The sequence below is a fragment of the Bubalus bubalis genome, chromosome 1 (assembly GCF_019923935.1).
Source record: "Bubalus bubalis isolate 160015118507 breed Murrah chromosome 1, NDDB_SH_1, whole genome shotgun sequence".
Taxonomy (NCBI): domain Eukaryota; kingdom Metazoa; phylum Chordata; class Mammalia; order Artiodactyla; family Bovidae; genus Bubalus; species Bubalus bubalis.
The window spans coordinates 98,918,770-98,940,876 of NC_059157.1; the positions used below are offsets into that span (position 1 = coordinate 98,918,770).

General features: G+C 39.7%; 1 protein-coding gene across 2 annotated transcripts in view; it reads left to right on the forward strand.

Annotated features, from left to right (window-relative positions):
- LOC102392936 (T-cell receptor-associated transmembrane adapter 1) overlaps nucleotides 1-22,107 on the forward strand; it is a 65,595-nt gene that overhangs the window by 16,577 nt on the left and 26,911 nt on the right. For both annotated transcript variants that reach the window (XM_044941614.2, XM_006075298.4), the window contains exon 2: nucleotides 18,822-18,932. In XM_044941614.2, the coding sequence (XP_044797549.1) occupies nucleotides 18,822-18,932 (111 nt within the window). The remainder of the gene's footprint in view (nucleotides 1-18,821; nucleotides 18,933-22,107) is intronic.

Below are 22,107 nucleotides of genomic sequence, written 5' to 3' on the forward strand. Positions count from 1 at the left end.
AAGCAAGAAAAGCATTCTGGGATTGACATTTATGCACTGCTATAGTTAAAATGAATAACCAACAAGGACCTACTGTATAGCACAGGGGACTCTGCTCAGTGTTATATAACAGCCTAATCAAGAAAGGAATTTGAAAAAGAACAGAGACATGTATACATATACCTGAATCACCTTGTTGTACACCTGAAACTATTAATAACATTGTTAATCAACTATACTCCAATATAAAGTAAAGTTAAAAAAATAAAGCAGGTTAGAAGTAACAACATTCTAATTCCTTACACTTTAGGCATTGTCTTCCCAGAAGTCAATTCAATCATCAGCTTTCAGAGAGATGACAATTTGCAAAGGCCAGTGAAAATACCATCACCTTTGGAATGGACTATAAGGGTTGAATCCACATTTATTAGCCTAATTTCTGCTCCACATTGACTATCATTCCTCCTTTATTCTTTAATGTACTTTTAATTTCTTTTTTTTAAGTATTTTATTTTTTTATTTTTAACTTTACAATATTGTATTGGTTTTGCCATATATCAACATGAATCCACCACAGGTATACATGTGTTCCCCATCCTGAACCCTCCTCCCTCCTTTTTAATTTCTTTAAATAAATGTTATAAAAGAAAAGTGAAAGTCTCTCAGTCCCGTCCAACTCTTTGCGATTCTATGGCCAGAATACTAGAGTGTATAGACTTTCCCTTCTCCAGGGAATCTTTCCAACCCAGGGATCGAACCCAGGTCTCCTGCATTGCAGGCAGATTCTTTACCAGCTGAGCCACAAGGAAAGCCTCAGAATACTGGATTGGGTGGCCTATCCCTTCTCCAGCCGATCTTCCTGACCCTGGAATCGAACCAGGGTCTCCTGCATTACAGGCGAATTCTTTACCAACTGAGCTATCAGGGAAGCCCCATTATAAGAAAAGATATGTATAATACATAAAGTGGGAGAAGTGTGGAATACAAATGAAAAAATTTTGTTTCCATCACTTTAGAAAATATTATATTTCCTTCCAACTTTTGCTTCTCTATATTCTACTTGGTTTGCTTTTCATAACTAAAATAATAATGTTTATAAAATCATATGTTCAGTGTTTTTCACTAACATTATCACCATCTCCATCTTCATGGTAACTTCTGCTTAGTTGTTTTATATGAATGCACAGTGACATCAATTGAGTTATAGTTTACTTAGTCATTTGTTTATTGTTAGACATTTATGTTACATCCAGTCTTTTTATATTTTAAATGACAGAGGGATAACAACTCTGTAGCTTTTTCTATATTAAGGATATTATCTTAGGAAAGATTCCTAGACATAGAATTACTGAATAAGAAGTTATGAACATTTTAAGTATCATTATTGTCAAATTGCTTTTCCAAGGTTGTTGTCAATTCACTCTCATCCTTGAAGTGTTTCTCCTTAACAAGCTGGTCTCAGTTTTATGAATCTTTACTAATTTGATAAGCACAACATGCTAAGCCACTGTTTAATATGTATTACTCTGATTATAATGAAAATGAACATTTTTGCATGGGTTTTTAAACTTTATAATTCTATCATTTGTGAATTATCTGATTATATCTTTTGCTTTTAATTGTGCTAATAGTATTTTTAATATCAATATGTATGAGTCATTTGTAGAAGATAATAGATATTATAATATCTGTGAATTTTCTTCCCAGTGTTTTGGTTGATGGATTTTAAAATTGATTGATTGGATTATTCCACAGGAAACATAAATTGATGTATGATTTTCACAATTCTCTTTATCTTTCCCAGGTACATGTACATATATTAGCAAAGAACGAAAACAATTATACCAGTTTTGCTACTGCCCTGCAGAAATGAACATAACAATACTATGAATAATTGCTATGAGCTGACAGTCATGGGGAACTTGGCAAGTGTGGGAAGGCTGAAGGCAGTGAATATGACATTCAACTATTTCCCATCAATTAATTTTAAATTTGGAGGAGATGATAAAATTTTCTCCTTAGGATTTCATAATTTATATTTAAATTTTTTCAGTATAATGCTGGAGTTCCTCCATTGACTATTAAGACCTAAAATTCCACAGAAGATAAAATATGTACAGTATTTGCCATTAAAGCCTCATAGATCTTAAACGCCAAGAAACAAAATGAAACATGCTTAATATGAAAGGAGAGACTCAGATTATAGTATTTTTTAAATTAGGTGAAGTAAAGGAGAAAATAAATGTGAACACAATGGAAAAGTGAGATTATTCCTAGTTGAGTAAAAACAATGTATGAAAAGTAAAATCCAAAGTTTTCCTTCTCCCCTACCTAAATGGCTTGTTGGTAAAGAATCTGCCTGCAATGTAGGAGACTCCAGTTCAATTACTGGATCTAGAAGATCCCCTGGAGGAGGTCATAGTAACCCTCTCCAGTATTCTTGCCTGGAGAATCCCCAGGGACAGAGGAGCCTAGCGGACTACGGTCCATGAGGTCACAAAGAGTCGGACATGACTGAGCGACTAAGTACAGCACAGCACCCATGGCTTGTAGTCCCTGCATCAGCAAATGTGCCAGCCTCCCAGTTCCTACTGTGCTTCTGTATTCACATAATCAGGATTAGCTGAATCAAATGGCAAAAACAACTCCTTTGGGCTGCTATTAATTTAATTTAAACAATGATTCACTCTAGTTACATATTGCTGTTTTTCGAAGGAAAAAAAAAAAAAAAGATTTTCATTGTCTTTACTCAGTTTCTTTTCCCTTGAGTCTCAGTCATCTTTTGAGAGCAATGAAAGCTTGTCTTTTAGAGACTAGATAGGACTTATTTATGAATCTTTTGAACGCAGATGTTCTTTAAAAGTAGGTCCAACACAGTCATTTAATTAGGTAATAATTGATAGTGATCTTAAGAACAGTTAACCCAGCAATGATTGTCACATAAAGCTCACAACTCTAAGAAATAAATACCTACAAATTGCTAGTTAATAATAAATAAATATTGAACTCTTTTCCAGACATTTTTTTTATTTAATTTTCTCAGCATTCCTGACTTAAAAAGGAAAGAAACAATTAACAGTCCTTCTTAAAACATTAACGAAGTGTAGTAGTTACAGAATTTTGTTGGATGAAGTTGCACATACCTATGCCATCTTCAGAGGTTCTTACCAAGGTGGTTTTCCCGCAGGAAACAGTAAGTACATATACAAAATGGAGCAGCTAAAAGTACAGAAAAATACAGATTCATCTACAGTAGGGAATTTGGCAAACTTCAAAATCCCAATAGATCTTCCCAAGCTTACCAATTCTGAGTTTAATTATGAAAAAAATGACGAGTCTAATACTAGAGGAATCATAACATTCTGTCTTAAAATCTACCCTCTGTCTCACTCCCCTATGTACACTTTCCTCAGGTAAAATCAGTAAGTATTGGTTAAGAGGAATCATGATGTACTAGAAAGAGGGGACCTTTGTGTCACATAGATAGTTTCTGAACACCAGATTTACAGTTGGCTTAGTGTGACAGTCGGGCTTCCCTTGTGGCTCAGCTGGTAAAGAATCCACCTGCAATGCGGGAGACCTGGATTTGATCCCTGGGTTGGGAAGATCCCCTGGAGAAGGTAATAGCTGCCGCTGCTAAGGCGCTTCAGTCGTGTCCAACTCTGTGCCACCCCATAGATGGCAGCCCACCAGGCTCCCCCGTCCCTGGGATTCTCCAGGCAAGAACACTGGAGTGGGTTGCCATTTCCTTCTCCAATGCATGAAAATGAAAAGTGAAAGTGAAGTCGCACAGTCGTGTCCGACTCTATGCGACCCCATGAACTGCAGCCCACCAGGCTCCTCTGTCGATGGGATTTTCCAGGCAAGAGTACTGGAGTGGGTTCCCATTGCCTTCTCCTACCCACTCCAGTATTCTGGCCTGGGAAATTCCATGGACTGTATAGTCCATGGGATTGCAAACAGTCGGACACAACTGAGCGATTTTCACTTTCACTTTATGGTGAGGGTCAATGATCTGCAGTCACACCTTCTGCCTTTCCCTATACACTGTTCCAAAACAGACGTTCCAAAGCTTCATATTGCTAATGTCCCTCTTCCCATCATGGCCCCTTCCTAACATGTATCATTCACTTTTCAAATAACCTATTCATAATAGGCACATTTAAGTTTGGCAGTTTTCAACTTTTACATTAAAAAGTTTCTTATTTACTTGAAAGCCTGGGACTAGATTTGAGAATCTCTTCCAGTGATCCAGTCCATGATTCTAATGCTTTTTATTGATGGGATAATGCATATGGACAGTAGTGGCAGAGGCTGTGTAGACAGTGGCATTGTGCAACAGAGTCACCAGTAATGTGCCTAGTTTGCAACCAAATGATCACCACAATAAGAAATGTTCATTTCATGAGTAGAATCCATGGAGACTATAATATCAGAACTTTTATGTTGAACTATCAGTTCAGTTCAGTCGCTCAGTTGTGTCCAACTCTGTGTGACCCCATGGACTGCAGCACGCCAGGCTTCACTGTCCATCTCCAACTCCTGGAGCATGCTCAAACTCATGTCCATTGAGTCGGTGTTGCCATCCAACCATCTCATCTTCTGTCATCCCCTTCTCCTCCTGCCTTCAATCTTTCCCAGCATCAGAGTCTTTTCCAAGGAGTCAGTTCTTTGCATCAGGTGGCCAAAGTATCTGAGTTTCAGCTTCAGCATCAGTCCTTCCAATGAATATTCAGGACTGATTTCCTTTAGGATGGACTGGTTGGATCTCCTTGCAGTCCAAGGGACTCTCAAGAGTCCTTTCCAACGCCACAGTTCAAAAGCATCAGTTCTTTGGCGCTCACCTTTCTTTATAGTCCAACTTTCACATCCATACATGACTACTGGAAAAACCATAGCTTTGACTAGACAGACCTTTGTTGGCAAAGTAATGTCTCTGCTTTTTAATATGCTGACTAGGTTGGTCATAGCTTTTCTTCCAAGGAGCAAGCATCTTTTAATTTCATGGCTGCAGTCGCCATCTGCAGTGATTTTGGAGCTCAAGAAAATAAAGTCTCTCACTGTTTCCATTGTCTCCCCATCTATTTGACATGAAGTAAAAGGACTGGGTGCCATGATCCTAGTTTTCTGAATGTTGAGTTTTAGGCCAACTTATATTTAAACTCAGAGAAGGCAATGGCACCCCACTCCAGTACTCTTGCCTGGAAAATCCAATGGACGGAGGGACCTGGTGGGCTGCAGTCCATGGGGTCGCTAGGAGTCGGACACAACTGAGCGACTTCACTTTATTTTTTCACTATTGTGCTTTGGAGAAGGAAATGGCAACCCACTCCAGTGTTCTTGCCTGGAGAATCCCAGGGACGGTGGAGCCTGGTGGGCTGCCATCTATGGGGTCGCACAGAGTCGGACACGACTGAAGCGACTTGGCAGCAGCAGCAGCAGCATATTTAAACTACTACTATTAGCCCCTGGTGGGTTTTCCTGCTGGCTAAGCTGGTAAAGAATCTGGCTGCAATGTGGAGACCCGGGTTTGATCCCTGGGTCAGGAAGATCCCCTGGCAAAGGAAATGGCAACCAGTCCAGTATTCTTGCCTGTAGAATTCCATGGACAGAGGAGGCTGGTGGGCTATAGTCCATGGGATCACAAAGTCAGACATCACTGAGCAACTCGCACACACACATTGGCCCTTGGTAGTTGAAAGCTAGTTAGAAACTTCAGTCGTAGTTTTCCTACCTGACATTGCCTCACTAATAACGTCCCAAAGCTTTTAGTTTTTTAACAGTATAGGTAACTAAATTAAAATTGTGTAAGAGTACTTTTTAAAAGCTATATGAAAGTAATTACAATTAATGAATAATGGTACTAAAGATTGCATTTGTCAGGCAAGAAATTTTAGGTACTTTGCACATCCACTGTTATAAGAGGCACTGTTAGTATTGAATAGACATCCGCATGGGCATACTGTATATGGAAAGTAACTCAGTAAAAGGAGGTACAAAGTATATGTGTGAGTCTGTATATGTGAACATTTATACAAAACTACCATTCAAGTTGAAAATCTCCACCATTTAGTTATTCAATATCTTCTCATCTCTGTGTTTTTTGTTTTGCTTTCCAAATAGGGCATTTATTGTTGGCAATCAAAAGTTTTGAAAGATATCAAGATTGTCCTGAAATACAAAGCTTCCAAATAAAAATCTTCCTACTTTTAACTCTGATCGCATTACAAAAGAAAAATATCTTGGGAAATAGAAAGGTTACACAGGAATCATAGACTCTTAAAATCAGGGGAAAACTAGAGACCATGTGAAGCAAATCCCTACATATTAGAATTTAGCCTGTTTTAAAACATCTGCAACTGATAAAGCAAATTTACTGTTCTACAAATGACAAAACCCAGCCCTAAAGGGATATACAGTGTGGTCCAAGTTCTTTCCTTGGAGTTGCTGATGTATTTCATGAAAATTAAGGCTTTCCTAAAGCCTTTAGTCAGAGAAGGCAATGGCAACCCACTCCAGTACTCTTGCCTGGAAAATCCCACGGGCAGAGGAGCCTGGTAGGCTGCAGTCCATGGGGTCCCTACGAGTCGGACGCGACTGAGCAACTTCACTTTCACTTTTCACTTTCATGCATTGGAGAAGGAAATGGCAACCCACTCCAGTATTCTTGCCTGGAGAATCCCAGGGACGGGGGAGCCTGGTGGGCTGCTGTCTGCGGGGTCGCACCGAGTGGGACACGACTGAAGCGACTTAGCAGCAGCAGCAGCAAAGCCTTTAGTACAAGTGTAATCTTGTTATATTGCTTTGGTTATTTCTTTGCTGCTCAGAGCAAAATTATCTTCTTGAAACAATTAATGGACGAGGGAAACTTCATAAGTGAAATATATTTTTGTGAACGATAGGAATTTATAGCTAGAATCAGTGTAATTTTAAAATGAAATTAGGATTTTCTGCGTGCTGCTTTGAAGTACACCTTTTCCTACTCTGCTGTGTTTTATCTACACAAAACACAACTATTTATTGAGTATATACTAAATACTAGATTCTGTGGGAAATGGAAAGGGAAAAAAAGGTAAGTACAAAGGAGACTGATTTTGTTAGTTCTCCGAAGGATGATTTTATTAGTTCTCCCAAGGATGATAAATTCTCGAGATTTATTATATTTTCTATGTGTTTATTTGCTCTCTTACCCTTCACCCAGAAAGAGAAGTATTAGTACATAGAACAGTACATATAAATAACACATAGAATAGTACACAAAAAGGAGAACCAAAGAAATCAGCACAAAGAGAAAAGGAGCAAAGGGTACAATTAATTCACAAAAGTGAGTAGCATATAATCCTATTGCGTGTCAAATGATATACAAGGTTAGACAGATGATCAGTGATAATATTGACCAGTGACAATATTCACATGGATTATTAGAGTGAAAATTTATCCTTTCTTGAGGAGATCCCCAGTGTCTTATACATTTTGTAACGTGGTCTGAGTTACAAGTAGGAAGATTTTCATTCAGAAGCTTTGTATTTCATGACATTTTTGATACCAGTGATGTATTAAACAATTTCTTCTAGTCCATAGCATCTCTATAATTAATAAATTCAACAGCAAGTTTCATACAGTTGGTTCTTTTTCTTAAAATAAGTTTTATTTTGTCCTGATAACAAAGGCAGAAAATATAAAAAATGGAAGAGAATAAAAAGAGCAATAAGGAGTTAATTTTTATTTTCTGACTACAACCTGAAGTTTAGCTCTGTTGCTACTTTACACAGGTCATCAGCTGAGATGGAAGCAAGTTCTATATTCTCTTAAGAAATCTTGGAAACTTAACTAGGGCATGTCCTGGTGTAGAAATAATCAAAGCCTCCATTCAGAGGTTGACCTAAGGAAAATCTGCAAGGAGAGTCAAAAAAATCTTCCAAAATCTGTTTTGCACCTTTTAACCATTTGTATAAATAAATGAATGATCAAATCTCTAAAATATATGGCATGATGATTAGAGGCAGTAATTCTAGATTGCCAGTGTGATCAATGCAAAGATATAGAGGAAAATAATAGAATGGGAAAGACTAGAGATCTCTTCAAGAAAATTAGAGATACCAAGGGAACGTTTCATGAAAAGATGGGCACAATAAAGGACAGAAATAGTATGGACTTAGCAGAAGCAGAAGATATTAAGAAGAGTGGCAAGAATACACAGAAGAACTATACAAAAAAGATCTTCATGACCCAGAAAGCCACGATGGTGTGATCACTCACCTAGAACCAGACATCCTGGAATGTGAAGTCAAGTGGGCCTTAGGAAGCATCACTACAAACAAAGCTAGTGGAGGTGATGGAATTCCAGCTGAGCTATTTCAAATCCTAAAATATGATGCTGTGAAAGTGCTGCACTCAATATGCCAGCAAATTTGGAAAACTTAACAATGACCACAGGACTGGAAAAGGTCAGGTTTCATTCCAATCCCAAAGAAAACCAATGCCAAAGAATGTTCAAGCTACTGCACAATTGCACTCAACTCACATGCTAGCAAAGTAATGCTCAAAAGTCTCCAAGACAGGCTTCAGTGGTATGTGAACCATGAACTTGCAGATGTTCAAGCTGGATTTAGAAAAAGCAGAGGAATCAGAAATCAAATTGCCAACATCTGCTGGATCATCAAAAAAGCAAAATAATTCAAAAAAAAATCTACTCCTGCTTTATTGACTATGCCAAAGCCTTTGACTATTTGTATCACAACAAACTGTGGAAAATTCTTACAGAGATGGCAATACCAGACCACCTGACCTGCCTCCTGAGAAACCTGTTTGCAGGTCAAGAAGCAACAGTTAGAACTGGACATAGAACAACCGACTGGTTCCAAATAGGAAAAGGAGTATGTCAAGGCTGTATATTGTCACCCTGCTTATTTAACTTATATGCAGAGTACATCATAAGAAATGCTGTACTGGATGAAGCACAAGCTGGAGTCAAGATTGCCGGGAGAAATATCAATAACCTCAGATATGCAGATGATACCACCCTTATGGCAGAAACTGAAGAAGAACTAAAGAGCCTCTTCATGAAAGTGAAAGAGGAGAGTGAAAAAGCTGGCTTAAAGCTCAACATTCAGAAAACGAAGATCATGGCATCTGGTCCCATAACTTCATGGCACATAGATGGGGAAGCAATGGAAGCAATGACAGACTTTATTTTATTGGGCTCCAAAATCACTGCAGATGGTGATTGCAGCCGTGAAATTAAAAGACGCTTGGTCCTTGGAAGATAAGCTATGACCAACCTAGATAGCATATTAAAAAGCAGAGACATTACTTTGCCAACAAAGATCTGTCTAGTCAAAGCTATGGTTTTTCCAGTAGTCATGTACGGATGTGAGTATTGAACTACAAAGAAAGCTGAGTGCTGGAGAATTGATGCTTTTGAACTGTGATGCTGGAGATCCAACCAGTCCATCCTAAAAATCAGTCCTGAAGATTCATTGGAAGGACTGGTGCTAAAGCTGAAACTCCAATACTTTGACCACCTGATGTGAAGAACTGACTCCTTGAAAAAGACTCTCATGCTGGCAAAGATTGAAAGCAGGAGGATAAGGGGACGACAGAGGATGAGATGGTTGGATGGCATCACTGACTCGATGGACATTAGTTTGAGTGAGCTGCAGGAGTTGATGATGGACAGGGAAGCCTGGCGTGCTGCAATCCTCAGAACTGCAGAGTTAGACATGACTGAGCCACTGAACTGAATTGAATTCTAGATGGACCATTTCTAAAGCGAGGCTATGCTGTGCTAAGTCACTTCAGTCCTGTCTGACTTTTTATGACCCTGTGGACTGTAGCCTGCCAGACTCCTCTGTCCAGGGGATTCTCCAGGCCAAAATACTGGAGTGGGTTGCCATGCCTTCTTCCAGGGGATCTTCCTGACACAGGGATTGAACCCGCAGCTTTTGAGACTCCTGCAGTGCAGGCAGATTCTTTATCACAGAGCCACCAGGAAGCCCAAGCAAGACTACAAGTCACCTTTAATTTGGCCAAAGGTAAATTATTAAAACATCTATTAAATTCTTAATTGTAGGCAGTTCAGCTTTTTGGTTAATATGCTATATTCTTAGATAAGTTATACTATACTACACTATATCATTTTCTAGGCCCCAAATAAAAAGAAATCATAAAGAACATCTGCCAAAAACTTATTTGAGTTTTAAATGCAGGCGTTAGTCTTCCATTATTTTCTGACAAAGAATAGCTAAAACAACTATCTCATGAGGCAACTCTTGGTTTATGCAGATAGAACCTTGTTGTCAGCTTATAGGAAGACATCCATTTTTCTGTTCTCATAGTAGGAAAGTGTACATTTAATACATAAAAGTAAACATATGAGTTTTTTAAGGTAAAGGTTGAGAAGAGAATGAAAGCACATCTCCATTTCATGCTTTTCAACATGATTATGTGGTCTGTGACAACGGTTTCTACTCACCCTGACTCTCGTGTCTTATGCAAGCATCCCAGTTTTATGCAAGCGTATGTATCCTGGGTTGCAATAGAGTTCACAGCTTAGCTCAGCTAATGGTATTTCCTAAATTCCTTTTTTCAAGAGATTTTAATGGACACTACTCAAACTCCTCAAAGACTGATTTTTTAAACCAGAAAATAAAATTTTACCTTTATAGTTGTGACCACCCATAAATTTAATCAGATAGCTAGCTGTTAGCACTAGCTTACTTGTATCAAGTTTCCTAGGATACAACTTATAGGTAGATTTTTTGCAAATACAGGCTCAGGGCAAAGAGAATTAGGATGGTAAATTGATGAGTAGCCTCACCAAAGCGACAATGAGTTAATCCTTTCTCAGGGGTTCTGTTTCCTAGCTTCTGGGAAATAGGTCTTCTTCTCAATAGTACTAGAGACAAATGTAACAGAATCTTCAATCTGTCTTTTCCTGGGTTGTGGATGTGTCTAGATTTGATACTTGAGCAGAACCCTTCTGTTGGCCCTGCTTATTAAGTTGCCCTCTTCACTTTACTCATTTAGTCAGTTGACACATAATTAGTGAGCACCTACTAGTGCTGAATAGGATATAGAAATAATAGTAGGAGTCTTACTATTATGTGTGTTCAGTCGCTAAGTCATGTCCAACTCTTTGTGACCCTGTGGACTGCAGCACACCAGGCCCCCCTGTCCCTCACTGTCTCCTGGAGTTTGCCCAAGTTCATGTCCAATGAATTGGTGATACCATCCAACATCTCACCCTCTGTCGCCCCTTTCTCCTTTTGCCTTCAATCTTTCCTAGCATCAGGGTCTTTTTAAATGAGTCAGCTCTTCACATCAGGTGACCAAAGTAATAAGATAATAACAATAGCAATAGCTACCATTTATTGAGCATTTTATTAGTGAGAAACATCATTACACAAATCTCTTTATATAAGTCTTATTAACAATAGGTGCATTGAGGAAATTGAAGTGTGAAGATAAAAGATCAGTAAGATACTCTTTCTCTCCTTTGGGAAGTTCAGTCTAGAAGGGAGGAGTTTTTATACATAAATGATTACTTTGAAATTTGTTGAAATGTAAAGGGATATATGAGATGTCACTTGGTGAGGGACTGGGAAGTTCAGTCTAGAAGGGAGGAGTTTTTATACATAAATGATTACTTTGAAATTTGTTGAAATGTAAAGGGATATATGAGATGTCACTTGGTGAGGGACAGGTGGTACTGTGTGAGTGCGTCAGAGAGAAGGCACTTTTGAAGGATGACAAGGAATTTGTCAGATGGCCAAGGAGAAAGGTATTTCAGGAAAAGGGGTAAATGTCCAAACATAAAGTATGGTCTCTATGGAAAATTGCAAGTGCTTCAGAATGATTGGAGCATGGTCTATTATTGGGTGTGTATAGTAGACAAGTCCTGAAAGACAGACAGAAAACTTAAAGTAATATTTTGTAGAAATAACTTTGCCGACAGAAGTCTGTATAGTCAAAGTTATAGTCTTTCCAGTAGTTGTGTATGGATGTGAGAGTAGGACCATAAAGAAGGCTGAGTGCTGAAGAACTGATGCTCTCAAACTGTGGCGTTGGGAGAAGACTCTTGAGAGTCCCCTTGCACAGCAAGGAGATCCAATCAGTTAATCCTAAAGGAAATCATCCCTGAATGTTCATTGGAAGGACTGATGCTGAAGCTGAAACTCCAGTACTTGGGCCACCTAATGGCAATAAGCCAGCTCATTGGAAAAGACCCTGATGCTGGGAAAGATTGGAGGCAGGAGGAGAAGAGGGTCACAAATGATGAGATGGTTGGATAGCATCACCAACTCAATGGACATGAACTTGGGCAAACTCCAGGAGACAGTGATGGGCTGGGAGGTCCCTCAGGCTGCAGTCCATGGCCTTGCAAAGAGTCAGACATGACTTAGTGACTGAACAACAATGACAAAACTCATGGTAAAGAAAGAAAAGGGATTCCCAGGTGGCCCAGTGGTAAAGAATCCATCTGCAATGCAAGAGACGTGAGTTCAATCCCTGAGTCAGGAAGTTCCCCTTAGAAAGAAATGGCAACCCACTTCAGTATTCTTGCCTGGAAAATTCCATTGACAGAGGAGCCTGGCATGCTACAGTCCATGGAATCACAAAGAGTTGGACACACCTGAGCACACAATTGGAGAAGGCAATGGCAACCCACTCCAGTACTCTTGCCTGGACAATCCCACGGGCAGAGGAGCCTGGTAGGCTGCTGCAGTCCATGAGGTCACTAAGAGTCGGAGATGACTGAGCGACTTCACTTTCACTTTTCACTTTCATGCATTGGAGAAGGAAATGGCAACCCACTCCAGTGTTGTTGCCTGGAGAATCCCAGGGACAGAGGAGCCTGGTGGGCTGCCGTCTATGGGGTCGTACAGAGTCAGACACGACTGAAGCAACTTAGCAGCAGCAGCAGAGCACACAATATGCAAAGAAAAGTGTGATGTCCTCTATGTTTAGGGCAGAAGTAGGAGCAGCCACCTTCTCTTGAAGGACCTATGTCACAGGCTCCAGAGAAAAAATAAAGGGACAACTTTCTCCAGAAACTCTGGAAAAGAGGAGTGTATGGGAACAGGGTGTGTAAAGATAGTAGTTGGGTTAAGAGTGGTGATTGATGGAGCAAGGATTAGCACAAAGAGCTGTAAAGTCAGGGCCGATTGAACTAATAGGAACAGAGGCCAAACTGACCTGAGAAGGGTCTGCTTAGTACTCTGTTTTCAAACACTGGCCATCAAGATGGCAAAATTCTTTGATTCAGTAATTCAGGAATTTTTACCTTAAAATAAATTAAGATTGGGTGTATAGTTTTGGTTAAAGATAATCATCACAAAATTTCTTACATAACTAAAAATTAGAAGCAATTTAAATGTCTAAAAATAAAGGATTGATTAAATTATGGGAAATCCATACAATGGAATATAGGGCAGCTAAAAGAAATGAAGGAATATTTAGCTTATAGGAAAGGAGCATGCTGTATTAATTATCAGGGGGAAGCAGATAACAGTATAGTCAGTATAATTAAATCATACGCCTCATGACCAAAACTGCTTCTACAAAGAAAATAAGTTTGAAAGTGCATTAACCAAAGTGTTCACAGTGACTGTCTCTTGATAGTAGGATTATAGTTGATTCTTATCCTTTTTTTGCTTATCTGAGTTTACTAATTGTTTTTAACTCTGAACATGGATGATGGTATAAGTACGGCTTTTTTGTAGCAATTAAAGTTCATTTACTTAAGTGTCACCGGACGGACACGACTGAAGCGACTTAGCAGCAGCAACAGCAGCAGACACAGTGAGTGTAGAGGTGATGAGGAGAGTCTACATTTGGTTGCGTGCACAACCTAAAATAATAGTTGTGACATACCGCAGTAGAAAAGACTGTGTGCACTCAAAGTGCTTTAAAATGTGGAGGAATCTAGACTGTATCTAGACTGTGGTCCTAAAGGGACATATATAAGGAAAAGAAAGGAAGAAAAATCTTTAATAATAAAAACCATTAGTTTAATGATTAATAACAGAAGTCAGAAATTAATAACCCTGTATTGTGACAGAGGCAATTAAAGCATGGGCTTCCTAGGTGGTGCAGTGGTGAGGAACCCACCTGCCAGTGCAGGAGACAAGGTTTCAACCCCAGGTTGGGAAGATGGCAACCCACTCCAGTATTCTTGCCTGAGAAGTCCCATGGACAGAGGAGCCTGGTGGGCTATGGGGTTGCAAAGAGTCGGACACAACTCAGCACATACACACACACGTTATGACAGCAAAGAAAGAAACGGAGAGCCATCTGGCAAGAGAGAGCTTGCTGGTTTCATTATTCATTACAGCTAAATCAACCACCTGAAAGGGGTTGTTATCAAAAGGAGGTGGGGAACAATTAAGCTCTGAAAGTTTGCCTTAAAAATTTGCTTTAACCCAGCAATCCTACTGCCAGGAACCTTTCTGCAGATAAGCCTGCATATGTGGAAAATGTCCATCCAATAGAGTTTCTTGCATTATTGTTTATAAAAGAAAAATGTTTTAAAAAAATCAGAATGTCTGTCTTAGAGAATCGGGTATGTAATTTATATTACTGCAACACTACGAAATTCTATATAACCACTAAAAGTAACATACTAACATGGTAAAAATCTGCCAAACACACTGGCAGGTTTTTCAAAAAGTCTCAGTTCAGTTCACTTCAGTTGCTCAGTTGTGTCTGACTCTTTGTGACCCTATGAATTGCAGCAGGCCAGGCCTCCCTGTCCATCATCAACTCCCGGAGTTCACCCAAACTCACGTCCATCGAGTCAGTGATGCCATCCAGCCATCTCATCCTCTGTCGTCCCCTTCTCCTCCTGCCCTCAATCCCTCCCAGCATCAGAGTCTTTTCCAATGAGTCAGCTCTTCGTATGAGGTGACCAAAGTACTGGAGTTTCAGCTTTAGCATCATTTCTTCCAAAGAAATCCCAGGGCTGATCACCTTTAGAATGGACTGGTTGGATCTTCTTGCAGTCCAAGGGACTCTCAAGAGTCTTCTCCAACACCACAGTTCAAAAGCATCAATTCTTTGGCGCTCAGCCTTCTTCACAGTCCAACTCTCACATCCATACATGACCACTGGAAAAGCCATAGCCTTGACTAGACGGACCTTTGTTGGCAAAGTAACGTCTCTGCTTTTGAATATGCTGTCTAGGTTGGTCATAACTTTCCTTCCAAGGAGTAAGCGTCTTTTAATTGCATGGCTGCAGTCACCATTTGCAGTGATTTTGGAGCCCCAAAAAATAAAGTCTAACACTATTTCCACTGTTTCCCCATCTATTTCCCATGAGCTGATGGGACCAGATGCCATGATCTTCGTTTTCTAAGTATAATATTAGTGTCCTGCGTGCATGTGTGCTCAGTCATGTCTGACTATTTGCAACCCCATGGACAGTAGCCCACAGGCTCCTCTATCCATGGAATTTTCCAGGCAAGAATACTGGAGTAGTACTCCAGGGGATCTTCCTGACCCAGGGATCGAATCCACATCTCATATCTCCTTCATTGGTGGGCAGGTTCTTTACAACTAATGCCACCTTGGAAGCCCACTATTTATGTTTTAAAACTGTTCATTTGCTTAGTTGTGTCCAACTCTTTGTCACCTCCTGGACTGTAGCCCACCAGGCTTCCCTGTCAAGGAGATTTCCCAGGCAAGAATACTGCAGTGGGTTGCCATTTCCTTCTCCATTATTTTTTAATAGAGGGCCTTGAATGTTATTCTATATTTTGATAGTCAGACTTTTTAAAATTTGTATTTAGTAAGCTCTTGTTTTTTTTTAAATTAGACATAAAAATCAAATTCTTCTAAAAATATATGCAGTATCATGAAATAACTAGAATTTCTAATATATTTAAGATAATTTACTATGTTATAGAACTCTATAAATATTTATGGGATTATGTGCATGATGAATAAATTAGGCCCCTCCAAATTTCAGTGTTTTAAACCAAATTAATTTGAAGAAGACTAGGAGAAGGCAATGGCACCCCACTCCAGTACTCTTGCCTGGAAAATCCCATGGGCGGAGGAGCCTGGTAGGCTGCTGCAGTCCATGAGGTCGAAAAGAGTCGTACATGGCTGAGTGACTTCACTTTCACTTTTCACTTTCATGCATAGGAGAAGGAAATGGCAACCCACTCTAGTGTTCTTGCCTGGAGAATCCTGGGGATGGGGGAGCCTGGTGGGCTGCTGTCTATGGGATCGCACAGAGTCGGACACGACCGAAGTGACTTAGCAGCAGCAGCAGCATGCCTAACCATGCCCATTTAAAAATAAATGATTCTGATAAATAAATAAAGCAACTCAAGTACACAGAAGGCAGTTCAACAACCACTGCAAGGTCAATAATTTAAAGGAAATTAAACAATTCAAATGTCAAATCTGAGATACAAAAAATAAGTGAAATAGAGCAACACAAAGAACATTTGTGCTAGGGAGTCTTTATTTGATGGTTTAAAGGTAGGTTAAGGGCGTAGAACTAATTTTCCTCCTATTAAGTTTTTGCCTCTACTGTTTATTGTGTTTAACATTGTGGTATTTGGATTTCTCTGAAAGGGCTTAAAATGTTCTAGGGAGTCACAGAGAGAAAGAGAGTGGGAACTATGAAGGAACATAATCTCTATTGCGATTGTTTTTTACACTGCACTTCTAATTATGTGTTTACACAATCATGTCCCCAACTAAACAGAGTTCCTTGAGGACAAAGATTCTGTTTTCTTTACCTTTGATTCCGTAATATAGGGCATAGCTCCTGGCATGAAGAAATGTCTAATTGATACTGAGTGAATACACAAATATGTAGTATAGAATCACATGCTATTTTTCTGGGGTCAGCATTCACATGGGTATATGAAACTAAGATAATTAGTTGAATTTTATACATGTATGCAAATATATCTCATTTATATTTTATAATATATTTGTAATTAGGCTAATTATCTTAGTAGCCACTCATCTGTGTGTCAAGATTGACATAAATAACCCAGGGCAGCTGATGGTCACGCTGCTGCTGCTGCTAAGTCGCTTCAGTCATGTCCAACTCTGTGCGACCCCATAGATGGCAGCCCACCAGGCTCCCCTGTCCCCAGGACTCTCCAGGCAAGAACACTGGAGTGGGTTGCCATTTCCTTCTCCTATGCATGAAAGTGAAAAGTGAAAGTGAAGCCGCTCAGTCATGTCCAACTCTTAGCGACCCCCTGGACTGCAGCCTACCAGGCTCCTCCACCCGTGGGATTTTCCAGGCAAGAGTACTGGAGTGGGTTGCCATTCCCTTCTCTGAGCTGATGGTCAGTATCTCACAAAATCCCCTTTATAGCTCAGGAACAAAGAAACACCTTCACAGAGGGGAAGGAGAACCGTAATCAACCCACCATTATCTCTTCTTGGGGCTCCAAATAGTACGAGAAAACTCCTTATGACTAGTCTTGACAAAACTGGTTTCTCTGATTCCAGTGTTATTGTTTTGATCCCAACACACAGCGTCCTGTGGTACTGGGATTAATAGAAGGTAATAAGTGATTCTCCACAGTAATGAAAGCATGTGTGACTACACACAGAGGATTAAAAAAAAGGGGACAAGTGTAGCCAATTATGATTCTGCATAATTTGAAGTTCTTGATTTAGAACCGAATCTTTAGTAGCTAGACTAACAAATGCTAGCTTATTTCTTGACGGGTTTGTCCTTTGTTCTGAAAAAACACAGTGGTTTTGATTTTGGGAATACCCAGTTTCAAAAAAAATGAGTAGAAGCTTTTAAGGTTAATTAGGTCCCATTTGTTTATTTTTGCTTTTATTTCCAATATTCTGGGAGGTGGGTCATAGAGGATCCTGCTGTGATGTATGTCAGAGAGTGTTTTGCCTATGTTCTCCTCTAGGAGTTTGATAGTTTCTGGTTTTACGTTTAGATCTTTAATCCATTTTGAGTTTATTTTTGTGTATGGTGTTAGAAAGTGTTCTAGTTTCATTCTTTTACAAGTGGTTGACCAGAGTTCCCAGCACCACTTGTTAAAGAGATTGTCTTTAATCCATTGTATATTCTTGCCTCCTTTGTCAAAGATAAGGTGTCCATATGTGCGTGGATTTATCTCTGGGCTTTCTATTTTGTTCCATTGATCTATATTTCTGTCTTTGTGCCAGTACCATACTGTCTTGATAACTGTGGCTTTGTAGTAGAGCCTGAAGTCAGGTAGGTTGATTCCTCCAGTTCCATTCTTCTTTCTCAAGATCGCTTTGGCTATTCGAGGTTTTTTGTTTTTCCATACAAATTGTGAAATTATTTGTTCTAGCTCTGTGAAGAATGCTGTTGGTAGCTTGAATCAGTTCTAATGAGGTGGATGAAACTGGAGCCTATTATACCGAGTGAAGTAAGCCAGAAAGAAAAACACCAATACAGTATACTAATGCATATATATGGAATTTAGAAAGATGGTAACAATAACCCTGTGTACGAGACAGCAAAAGAGACACTGATGTATAGAACAGTCTTATGGACTCTGTGGGAGAGGGAGAGGGTGGGAAGATTTGGGAGAATGGCATTGAAACATGTAAAATATCATGTATGAAATGAGTTGCCAGTCCAGGTTCGATGCACGATACTGGATGCTTGGGGCTGGTGCACTGGGACGACCCAGAGGGATGGAATGGGGAGGGAGGAGGGAGGAGGGTTCAGGATGGGGAACACATGTATACCTGTGGCGGATTCATTTTGATATTTGGCAAAACTAATACAGTTATGTAAAGTTTAAAAATAAAATAAAATTAAAAAAAAATGAGTAAGCTAATATTACTAAGCATGTGTTTGCTTTTGTTTGCAGGAAACGCTGAATGCCACTTTTCCATCTGGGCAATTCTAGCCTTCTTGGGCTTAGCTCTGACTATATCGCTGATCTTCAACATTTTTCACTGTGTAGAAAAGCAGCGACAAGGTAAGACATTGAGAAATAGCCATATGATACCTGCTTAAATGGAGATGGAGTCACTGGAAAACCTGTAGAATAAGATAACTTTATAGAATGTTATTCATAATATGTTTTTATCTGTAGAAAATATATTTGATACATTTTTTTCACCCTGAGGGTTTGCTTAAGCATGTATTCATGTTAGAAATGTAGACAGAGTCCCAATTTTAGCTCTTTAAGGTTCCACTCAAGTCTACTCAAGCTTCTCAGGATTATTCAGGACCTCTAAACTGCAACAGGCTTGGCTGGAGGATCAGAAGGGAATGGAAAAGCGATAGATTGAACCACAGGCTTGTGATCAAACAGTCCCAGGGTCAGCCATCGATAGCTTCTCTTTTCAATAAACTGGGCAGAAGGTTTAACCATGTGGCTTTCACCCTCTTGTGCCATGATTGAATTAGGGTGATGCCCAGTAAGTGGCACAGTATTTGCACACACTCGGCACTCAACATAGGTATGTATGTTGAATACAAAGATGGGTGGATGGAGGAATGAAAGTTCAACTATTTCTAAGTGCTCTTAATATTCTAGAACCAAAAAACTCTTGGAAGTGGGACATTTAAGTGATTAACAGAAAATGTAAATACAGTTTCTTTAAACAGATGAAAATAAATAAAACAAAGTTAACAAAATCGAGTTAGACACATGTGTTCAAGAAAAAGTACCTGAAGCTGATTTGGAACCATGGTCAGTTTCCAGGGAGTCCCTGCATTGGCAGGCAGGTTCTCTACCACTAGAGCTACCTGGGAAGCCCACTTTCAACCATGTAGTCCCTTATTTCAGCCCTATGACTGCATTGAATCATGGTGAATATTAGTGTGTAGAATCAATTTTCATTAACATGATAATATCAGGACTGGTCTAATTTTACTGACCTTTTACTGCTGCCCCAAAAGTATTTGGCTGTGCTTGTCTGTTACAACACAATGTGAATAGGTTTCCCAGTTCTCATTTTTGATTGTGTGTTGGAATTTATTAATGCATATTCATACCATTTTCCTGCCATACAAACTTTTTCGGGAGTTGTTTATGATGATTAGTTGGCCATGGTTAAAAGACAGTTGCCTAAACTTAAAAAAAAAAAAAAAAAGCAGGTTTTTTTAAAAGACAGACTTTTTTCCCCTTATAATTGCACAATCCCTTACCACATCAGGCATTCTATAAATGACTCATGCCTAAAATCAGCAGAGTGGGAAAGAACACTTAAAAAAACCAGACAATTGTAAATTACGTTCAGTTCAGTTCAGTCACTCAGTCATGTCTGACTCTTTGCGACCCCATGAATCGCAGCACGCCAGGCCTCCCTGTCCATCATCAACTCCCAGAGTTCACTCAAACTCACGTCCATCAGTCGGTGATGCCATCCAGCCATCTCATCCTCTGTCATCCCCTTCTCCTCCTGCCCCTAATCCCTCCCAGCATCAGAGTCTTTTCCAATGAGTCAACTCTTCGCATGAGGTGGCCAAAGTACTGGAGTTTCAGCTTTAGCATCATTCCTTCCAGAGAACATCCAGGACTGATCTCCTTTAAAAGGACTGGTTGGATCTCCTTATAGTCCAAGGGACTCTCAAGAGTCTTCTCCAACACCACAGTTCAAAAGCATCAATTCTCCGGTGCTCAGCTTTCTTCACAGTCCAACTCTCACATCCATACATGACCACTGGAAAAACCATAGCCTTGACTAGACGGACCTTTGTTGGCAAAGTAACGTCTCTGCTTTTGAATATGCTATCTAGGTTGGTCATAACTTTCCTTTCAAGGAGTAAGCATCTTTTAATTTCATGGCTGCAGTCACCATCTGTAGTGATTTTGGAGCCCAGAAAAATAAAGTCTGACACTGTTTCCACTGTTTCCCCATCTATTTCCCAAGAAGTGATGGGACCAGATGCCATGATCTTCATTTTCTGAACGTTGAGCTTTAAGCCAACTTTTTCACTCTCCTCTTTCACTTTCATCAAGATGCTTTTTAGTTCCTCTTCACTTTCTTTTTTTTTAAATTTTATTTCATTTTTAAACTTTACAATATTGTATTAGTTTTGCCAAACATCGAAATGAATCCACCACGGGTATACCCGTGCTCCCCATCCTGAACCCTCCTCCCTCCTCCCTCCCCATATCCTCCCTCTGGGTCATCCCAGTGCACCAGCCCCAAGCATCCAGTATCGTGCATCGAACCTGGACTGGCGACTCGTTTCATACATGATATCATACATGTTTCAATGCCATTCTCCCAAATCTCCCCACCCTCTCCCTCTCCCACAGAGTCCATAAGACTGATCTATACATCAGTGTCTCTTTTGCTGTCTCGTACGCAGGGTTATTGTTACCATATTTCTAAATTCCATATATATGTGTTAGTATACTGTATTGGTGTTTTTCTTTCTGGCTTACTTCACTCTGTATAATAGGTTCCAGTTTCATCCACCTCATTAGAACTGATTCAAATGTATTCTTTTTAATGGCTGAGTAATACTCCATTGTGTATATGTACCACTGCTTTCTTAGCCATTCATCTGCTGATGGGCATCTAGGTTGCTTCCATGTCCTGGCTATTATAAACAGTGCTGCGATGAACATTGGGGTACACGTGTCTCTTTCCCTTCTGGTTTTCTCAGTGTGTATGCCCAGCAGTGGGATTGCTGGGTCATAAGGCAGTTCTATTTCCAGTTTTTTAAGGAATCTCCACACTGTTCTCCATAGTGGCTGTACTAGTTTGCATTCCCACCAACAGTGTAAGAGGGTTCCCTTTTCTCCATACCCTCTCCAGCATTTATTGCTTGTAGACTTTTGGATCGCAGCCATTCTGACTGGCGTGAAATGGTACCTCATAGTGGTTTTGATTTGCATTTCTCTGATAATGAGTGATGTTGAGCATCTTTTCATGTGTTTGTGAGCCATCTGGATGTCTTCTTTGGAGAAATGTCTATTTAGTTCTTTGGCCCATGTTTTGATTGGGTCATTTATTTTTCTGGAGTTGAGCTGTAGGAGTTGCTTGTATATTTTTGAGATTGTTTGTCAGTTGCTTCATTTGCTATTATTTTCTCCCATTCTGAAGGCTGTCTTTTCACCTTGCTAATAGTTTCCTTTGTTGTGCAGAAGCTTTTAAGGTTAATTAGGTCCCATTTGTTTATTTTTGCTTTTA